Genomic DNA, 9,468 nt, shown 5'->3' with positions numbered 1-9,468 from the left:
GAAAGAAAGTGCTTTACAAGACTCGAAGCCCATTAGAACACAACTTGATAAGGTCGATATGAAGGCCGACCACAAATATATCTGTAACGCTTTGCTAGTGTTAGTTCTAATTCAGTGGGAAGCAATCTAAAGCCTTTTGACACTACTGAAAAAAGAACAAAAGCAGCAGAAAGTYATTATTATTATTATTTGAAATTAATGGTTTTCTTTTATCACTGCTGAACAAAACTACACAAATTAGTGGCTGTATGAGAGGCCAGCTTAGCAACGGGAGGGCAGGGGASGGGAGCAATGCATAAAGCTGGAGAAGACTGCTGTTTTTGGCATGTTCCTTGCTCTTATTAAAATAAACTGTAGAAATTGTATTATGGAAAGTTTTTGGAAGCCTCTAATATGGATGTTGACAAATATATTTATATAAAAAGAACTATGACAGAAGTATAAATTTTACATTTTCACAACTTTTCCTCTGATTTAGAAACAAAAAAAGAGGAARCCAATAAGCCATTAGTGAAAGCAAAAAAAACCCAGCTACTTCATAAAGTTCCCAAACTTTTTTAGGCTACTACCGTAATAGCTTTTAGTTTTGTTTCTTTGAGGATTTCTCAACCTAAAAATGCAAACCAAGAAATTCAGCTGAATGTGGAATCTCCCAGATGTGCAGCCTTTCTTCCTTTTTGCATWTAAATGCGCTACYGAGAACTAAAAAAAAAGATTTGAGAGGAAGCACAAAYATTACAGGCAGATATTGGGAACAGTGCGGGAGYCGGGATGYGTCTCATCCTGCCTGATGTTTCCTGACTGGCTATCTAGGGAGAACGCAGGCCCGGAGGAAGCCGAGGCAGCCCCGCCCAGCAGGGATAACATCGCTTTCCTTCCTGAATGTTTTCGAACACTTCAGCTGTATTCCATGCTCCAGCTGCTCTCTGGAATTATGGGACAGTGTAGGAATATTTCGTCTGATTTTTTCCTACATTAAGCTTTGATTAAAGCACCAATGGTACCATTGTGTGAGCAGAAAAGCGTTAATTAAGAGAAGACATCAGCTTCTGTTACACAGTTCACAGGATATTTCTGTTTGTGCTCCAGCTTCGCAAACAATCAGCAGCACATGAGGCGCCAATAAAATCAGCTGAGGAAATCTATTTCTGGTTGATACATAGAAAAAATTAATCAGCCTGGGAAATCCTGCCATGACTACCTTCTTCTGGTGTAGAAATAGCACACAGAAATGTTTGGAGGAGATTTATAAAATAAAAAATAAAAAAACAGGTTAGCATCATGCAGTTGAGACGTTTTCCTAATTTTTACAGCAAGATGCATCACCTGACAACATAAAATTAGGCAATGAATTTATACTCCTCCTTTCTAACTATTCTGAGCAGGCGACAGGAAGCCTAGATGTTTAGATTAACCATGCAGAGGTTGCTGCTTGATGTTTGATATCCAAACAAGCCCTCACGCCGGACTGCTGAGCGACATTTCCCCCAGGGGTCCTGAGAGAACCAGAGGTATGCCCTCCCAAGCGGGGTTAAAATGGAACTTCGTGGAAGGGATGGAGGTTTGCAGAAAAGGGGAAAGAAAATGTTTAGCATCAGCAGAACAGAAGCCCACATTAGACTAATTGAAGAATTCACAAAACCCACAGAAAATCTGTTCAGATGCCATCAACATGCTACAGACAGGTCCTGTCTAACAGAGAACGGCATGCTAAACACTGGGCTGCAATGAGTCACAAGCATTGAGTTAGCAGTCACACAAGCAGAGCTGGAGATGACCTGGAGAAGTCATAAGACCTCTCTTACATAACAGCTGTGAAAGGAAGTAGAAAGAAGCCAGCTTTTATCACGCTGGCGACCGCTCACTTCATTTTTCACTTCTGTTGAATTAGCTCTGCTACGGAGGAGGAATGCGACCTCGCTTTGTTCAAGGCACGTTTGCAAAAAGCTCCTACTTGAGCTTGGCAATAAACGTATGTGTACATTTTTGCCATCTTTGAAGTAAATGGTGCGTGGCGGAGCTGAAAATAAGAACAGCTGCTGCAGCAACCACATAYTTTGCCTTCACTCTGCAACAGAGTAGAAGCTTTGTGCAAATGAGAAAAATCCTGACTTTTKGGGGGTGATTACAAGAAAATATGCTGAACATTTCCTTTGGTCATGCATTCCTGACTGGTGATAAACAGATGTCACAGCTATCATAGGTAAATGCTTAAATCCCCTTTGATATGAGTGGCCAAAACACTTAGATAAGTCTGAAACTGGAGGAGTTTATATTACTAGAAATAAGATGTAGAACTGCTTTCCTGCAAATTGAGGAGTCACCAATCCTGCAATCCATCTGTTAGCCCGAGGCTAGCCTTCTTTCCAAAACCACAAACTACTAATGAAGCACCACAGCCTCACAATCCTGTGTGATTCTGATGAGATGGGGCTTTCTCTGCAGATCATCTCAAACAGTTCAATCACCCAGAGTGCCAAACCACAGTATGACCACAGGAAAAAGGGGGAGKGRGAATACCAAGTAATAAGCTAAAGGGAGAATGTAGAAAATTAAAATTAAATGTGAAACACAAAGAACACTGGCAGAGATGTACAGGAGAAAGGAGCAACAAAAGGTGCAAAGCTTGGGCTATAGATGGCTCAAGGGAGAGATGGATAGAGAGAAGGGGGAGAGAGCAAGAAAGAGGGTTATGGTAACATTCGTTCCCTCCAGAGATTGCCAAAAAAGGGCATCTTAGATCCTGCTGACGCATTATCTGCTCCACCAGAAAGGGGACGGAGGGCTTACTCACTGCAACCGCCTCGAAATTTGCCAGATACTGAGAGATGGAAATGTTCTGCTGACAAATAAAAAATTTGAAAAATAATGATATGACACATCTTTGTTTTGTTTTTTTTCTCCTCTCGGTTACACACCCAAGCTATRGGGCAGGCTTAAAAGCAAATGAGCACACACTATGTGGCAACATGAGGAGGAAGAATCGCTATGGGAGACAGAAATAAACTTTTTCAGGACTTTTCCTTTAGTGACCATCAGCATTTTTGCTCTTTGTTAAACACTGTCCAACTCATCCAACTATAAATAGAACCGTCTGTGCAGTCGACCCTGGGGACCTYGGACACTTGAGATGTAATATTAGAGAAAGTGGGAGAGTTCATGTAAGTTTGCGATAAACTCACATCCTCTGTGTCCTTTACTCGTAGAATTTGTTCTCTCAGGTCTTGGAGGTCATTGAAGGTAGACTGTGCTGTGATGGAGTATACCAGAGCGAAGCCTTGGCCGTTTTTCATGTACAAGTCCCTCATTGCTGTGAACTGTTCCTGTATGAGGAAAAGGGAAAAAAAGCAAAGGAAGAAAGGCCATGAGCTCAAAAACACAGAATTTATCAGGAGTCACTCGAAATACAGTTCACATGTGTTAACATTTTCCTGACAAGACCAAAGTCAGATTTGAATGACCTGCTCTGGATCTTTACACAAAATGTAATTCTCTGCCAGTTCCATTTTAAGCGCATTTAAAAACAGAAAAAACTAAACTAAATAACATTTCTTAATTGAACAGATGTGCCTAGTTTAAGAGTTTTGTAATAAATGAAATCTCTGGTTTATGGACTGTTAGTCAGATTACAGAATATGCAATTTTAAAGTTCTTAGTTTTCAATGGTCAAAAGAATTTGTAACAACTTTTCTGCTATTCCACATTAACCACTGCCATTTTTTTTATATCTAACTTTTCACATACAATAACATTTCAGTCAAGATTAAGCATCAAGAGTAAAATGTAAGAACTCCCAAACCAGAGGAGATCTAAAAGAGAACAATTTCTTGGTTCTTGTTGAGTAAATACAGGCTTCAAAATAGAAACTACGCAGCTAGATGTTCGTCTTCAGAAGAATCTGGTGTCTGTACACACCATCCTTAAGATTTATTTGACTATTAGAAGTTGASGGTTGTTTGCCTAAACAGTCCAACAACCATTTGTATTCTAGACCTTCATTAAAATATCTCGCATAATTTTCTCTGGTCTAGCATTTTTTTTTTTTTTTTACGTATACACAGTCTAGTAAAACCTTCCTTTCAAATTAAAGTTCCCTACAAATTTATCTTCCCAATAACTTTCAGTGACATGTTCAATAAATTGATTCAGTACTTAAAGCAGAGATGGTTGTTGATTGGAAGGAAGTCAACTTACTGTGCCGGCTGTGTCGAGAATTTCAAGCATACATTGCTGCCCGTCTACCTCCACTTGCTGTGGTAACAGAAAACATAGCAACAGTGTAAGCTTCATTTGGGGTCACTTGGTGCATTCACTGTTTAAACATGCATACAGTTCATCAACTCAAAGGGGGCTGAAAACATGCATGCACTAAACGCCAGCAAAGAAACAGAGGAGGCATCACATCATGGTGATGTGAACCTGCAGAACAGCTGCAAACAATCAGCCCAACTGAAGCTCCTCAGGAGACTCACCTTTCTGTACGAGTCTTCTATTGTAGGGTCATATTTTTCCACAAAGATTCCCTGTACAAACTGAACTGTCTGTAAGAGATGACACATAAAAACAAAGTCAAATCAGTGCGCAAGGTTATCACAACTCCATAGGACAGCTGGAAGGAGCTCCTGAATGTGGGGGTTGTTCGAATAGTGATATTTTCAGAGAAACTATCAAATTAGAGGTGTGTTAGCWTTACCAACATGTATATATAAAGACTAAACCTGGTCCCTTGAGGAAGGTTGACATCCTCGGGTTGACCAGGTTCACCTGTTAGCGTCCTAATCCAGGCAGTTCAGAGGATTAACCCGACTGACACCTGGTTAAAACTAGCTAAGCAGGGCACAAGCCATTTTACAGACACGGATGTTCTCAAAGAAACGCCTTAGTGGCGGTAAAATGTGTTCAGTTAACTTTATGTAGATCCAAATAAATTTTAAGACTAGCTGTTTTATTTGACACTTGACAAGAATACACTTAAATGTATGCAAATAAAGTCAAAAGCAAGAAAGAAAAGCTAAATGTAATTTTCCTTCTAGCCATACAGGATCTCCACTACACTCTTAAAAGTGAGTCAAAATATCTTGCTGTTTTATTAGCAAGTCTTWAAGGAAGCACCCTGCAGGGGAGTTAGAGGCTGCGTAGACAGGAAGGAGACCAGGAGGACACACTTACCAAAGCGGACTTGCCCACACCTCCAGAGCCTAAAACCACTAGCTTGTATTCACGCATGGCGGGATTGCTTCACTGGTGAGCCCAACAGTCTGCAGTTGAGAAGCAAAAATGGGACACACAAAAAAGAAGAAAATGTTAAATCTGGAGAGAACTAAACAAAGGAAGAAGGTTTATACAGACACAACATAAAAAATCTGTTCTGTGAGTTTTTCTATTCCCGAGAGCAGAGATTGTAGTCATTCCTGGAAGTTATGGACAAAAAGAAACAAAACAATGGAGGGAACACCCAAAAGTGGAGCTGCATCGGGGTGGAGGAGGTGAAGACTATGTGATCCTTCCCTAACACAAACCAGCTGTGGTGAATATGAGTTAAAGGGGGTGGGGGGTAGGGTTCCTTGGAGGAGATGACACACAGATCAGGCAGATATTTCTCCAAATGACACAATCATCTGGCGCTCACATACCGAAACACACCCTGCTGTCAGAAATGTTAGTCGTCTACACATTTCTGGGGTGACAGGATAATATGGCGTCTGTCTCCCGTGTGCATTGAAAGAAACCAGCTGAGGGAAGTGGAATCTAAGATTGGAGGAAATTGTGAAATCACCAAAATACCCCTTTAAGGGACGGACTGGCTTGATGTCACTGGCTCACAGCAGAGTGAGAAATAGCCAACTAGGTCAGCACAAGTCTGGTTACAGAGAGGTTGAGCTCTAGTTCAGCAACTGGGCGAAGCCGGGATTTCTGATTCCTCATCTCTGCTGTGGCTGTAGATAAAAAAAGAAACAATATAGTAGTATATAGTATAGTTCCAACACATAATATTTTACAAAATTCTAAAATATTATGAATTATTACAAAAATCTAAAAATGTTGGGGATACACTATACTGCGTTGTGAAAAARTATTTGCTCCTTTAGAGATTATTTCTTATTGCTTTTTTGTCACATTTCAAGTAAGGCASTTTTTAATAAATCAGACAAACATGAGTAAAACTAGAAAATGCAGTWTTCAAAACTGTTTTTACTTATTTCATATTGAAACAGCTATCCTAAGCAGTCTTTGTGATAAGTGACAACGAGCCTTCACAATGCTGTGGAAGAGTTTTAGAGCACTGTTTGAGAAGATGTTTTAATTTGGCCGAACAGCAGGGTTTTCAAGCAAGAACGGTCTGTTTAATGGTCAGACTTAAGTCTAGCCTTTGACTAGGTCAATCCAAAACCTATATTCTGGGTTTTTTGAGCCATTAAGATGCGGATTTGCTGACATGACATTCTCATTCTTCTGTAAGGGAGTGAATGAATGGTATGAACCATTAAGGCAAGTCGCCCAGGTCCTGGACCAGCAGGGCAGCCCCATCCATCACACTACCATCATGTTTGACTATAGGTGTAGTATTTTATTTAACGACTGTGTTAACTTTAAACAGGACTTAACATGACACAAACCTGACTTTGTTTCATCTATTCTTGAATGTATGTAGATCAAAATTAAAGAGATAAGTTCTGGCTTGATGTCACTGGCTCCTAGCAGAGTGAGCATGTAATTTTTCATATGTCGTCACTGGTTTGGACAAATTTTTCCTTTTTTCTTTATCAAATTATCAGTTGCAGACTGCACTTGGTGATATTCCCTTTCACAACACTAGGCATTTTCAGTGTTTTATTGTACAAATTTAGACCATCTTTGTTCAAAATGCATAATTATTGGGGACAGATTTGAATTGGAATATACAATGGATTATATGATTAACAGTTTATAGTTTTTGTTTACTGCTAAAAAGACATGTTTTTGCTATTTTTTATACAAATCATTGAGATTAAAAATCCCAGGACCAGTTTAAAACCCTGATCCAATAGGGCCTTGAGACCAAAAAAAGCTTGTTTATATGAATGTGCATTTATCTCTGGTCAATAAGTCAGACAAGCGTCAATGCTGTCGCTAACAGACAAAAGTCGTCATCCAAATATAAACTAATATAAACTGCCCTTCATTTCAAACAAATTATTTAAGATCATAAGAAAAAAAAACACATTTCCCATTCTAATAATTCTTCTTTCAGTTGCCTGAACTTTAAAAACAATGAACTCAAATTCCATATCTTCCAAAACTTTAAGACTCCACAAGAATCTAGCCATTTAAAACAATGTATTAGCTGAATATTCAGTAAGATACCAAGAAAAAACTCTCTCGTTACAGATAAAAAGGACAGTACTTAAAACGCARAACTGTTATCTCATGTGGAGACAAACCTCAGTTCTTAAAGCAAACCCAGTCAGGTCATCTGCATTAAAACCTGTTATGAAAATCAGAAAGTAGCTTGTGTTAAAAATCCAGTTTCAAAAACAGCCACATTTCCACAGTTTATAATCAACGCCTTTTTGCATCAAAAGCTAATCAYAACCCATTCTGGAGCAAAGATCATCCCCTCCTACACYGTTTCTACTGCAGCAAACTCCATCTAAATTCCCAGCGGGGGGTAAAAACGACTAAGGACCTCCATCTTCAATCACAAGCAGTGACCATGTGGGATATGAAGCTGTAACTGTGAATAATTCATACTCTCTAATCCTCAACGCATAAAGAGAAGTTCTCCTCGAACGACTAGGTTGGAGYGGCTGGACGGAGAAACAGAGCAGACGCACACACTGCTGCTCTTTGATGTAAACTCTCCCGCTCAGAGTCAAGTGTGTGCACAGCGTCACATTTACAAATGTCATAAAGGCAATGTCACTCTGAGATTTAGGCTATGATTCACTTGTCAGTTATCTGCATGTCACGGTTCTTGTTTTAAGGCTGCAGACTGACCCTTGTTAAGACAGATGATGTCARGGGTCTCCTTGGTGACGGATTATAATGCGACAACGTCAGAGGCTGTCACGGAGGATGCCTGCTCCCGACAGGAGTGCACCTAAACTCCACATGTTATTTTATTTAAATATCCTTGACATTGAAACTAAAGAGAAGTCTAATGTTTGCATGGACTTGATTTGCAAACTGTGAATGTGCTTAAATGGAAACAACTATTTGGCCTGAGCGATCGGTCGTACGTGGTGCTCGACACCACAGGACTATATTTCTGAGATGTGAGAATCTATTTAAAAGGAGACTGTATTTCCTACTAATTCAGGCTGCGAGACTTTAGCAGGTAGAAGTAATTTCGCTACACCGCCTTTCATTTCTGGATGCGAAAAGCAGCTTCATCAAATCATTTGGTTGATTTGGTGAAAAAAAAATTTCCCAAGTGCCGACTGAARTAGATAACAGGATGTCTTAAATTATAGCAAAGCTGTTCYGCTTTATTCTTTGGAGTTTTTAACCCCTCTCTGCTATGCAGCATGCAAGATCTGGAAATGCTTGCATGCTTTAGGAATCTCAGAGTTGAGGTAGGCATCTACATTCTTTTGGGACGACACAAGGAGACTACTGTTTCCAATTAGCAGAGCTAACTATGCTAATTTTAAATGAAACGGTTTAAAATCCACCATCCTTAAAAGGTTGCATCTTAAGTAGGGGGCAGGTTAATAATCTGGCACACAAGCACACCCATTCAGTTTGAAATAAAATATTACTACTGAGATCATTTGTGTGTGGGGGCGAAAGGCAAGTTTATTCGTAAAACCCTTTTTTAACATCTGCTCCATCATACACAGGATGCAACACACGTAGAACCAACAGATGCACCAATCATCATGCCAGAGAKCACCATCATGACATTTTGCCTGAYGAGGTAAAATGCAGATAAAATCTTAATTTCCTGTTCTATAAATTAATCAAAATAAGGAGTTATTTTTCCATTTTTKGTCTATGAATACATTATTCAAGAGCATACATAATCTTTGATGAAATGACAAATTCAGCAAAATCACACAAATGTTTAGGTGATGAAATTTTTTTTTTCAATTTCTGATTAAAAATAAGCCAAAAATCAGACCTCAGATAAAACCTCAAATCAGTATTGACCATAAAAAGGTTATAAAAAGACYGATTGGTACTTTGTCCAATTGCAATATAAATATTTAACAACCTCATGRCAGCAAGGATAAAAATAAATATTTTGAATGCTGTTAATTGTATTAAAAGATAARCAAAATGGGCTAAAAATATATATTGGTAAGTCAGAGCTTCACAAAAACTGAAATCTGACCACCAACTCCTGATTAATGCATGTTCTTCTAATGTAGAGAGGTAATTTGACTCCATTTTATTTCAGTCTTGGGATTACTTTTGGTCTTGACTCAAACTGAAATGATTCCCAATGTAAAAATGTCGCTCAATATTTGTTTTAGATAACGGCAA

The 9,468-nt window shown here is 39.1% G+C and overlaps 1 protein-coding gene across 1 annotated transcript in view; it reads right to left on the bottom strand.

Moving 5' to 3' along the window:
* LOC103464617 (ras-related protein Rap-1b) overlaps window positions 1-9,468 on the bottom strand; it is a 22,440-nt gene that overhangs the window by 8,345 nt on the left and 4,627 nt on the right. The window contains exons 2-5 of the mRNA XM_017304630.1: window positions 5,170-5,258; window positions 4,473-4,541; window positions 4,195-4,251; window positions 3,183-3,323 (exon numbers count right to left, since the gene is read on the bottom strand). Coding sequence (XP_017160119.1) covers window positions 3,183-3,323; window positions 4,195-4,251; window positions 4,473-4,541; window positions 5,170-5,226 — 324 coding nt within the window. The 5' untranslated portion in view covers window positions 5,227-5,258. The remainder of the gene's footprint in view (window positions 1-3,182; window positions 3,324-4,194; window positions 4,252-4,472; window positions 4,542-5,169; window positions 5,259-9,468) is intronic.

Source organism: Poecilia reticulata, linkage group LG5, assembly GCF_000633615.1.
Source record: "Poecilia reticulata strain Guanapo linkage group LG5, Guppy_female_1.0+MT, whole genome shotgun sequence".
Classification (NCBI taxonomy): Eukaryota; Metazoa; Chordata; class Actinopteri; order Cyprinodontiformes; family Poeciliidae; genus Poecilia; species Poecilia reticulata.
The sequence above is the reverse complement of the archived record's forward strand: the minus strand, read 5'-3'. Positions and strand labels throughout refer to the sequence as shown.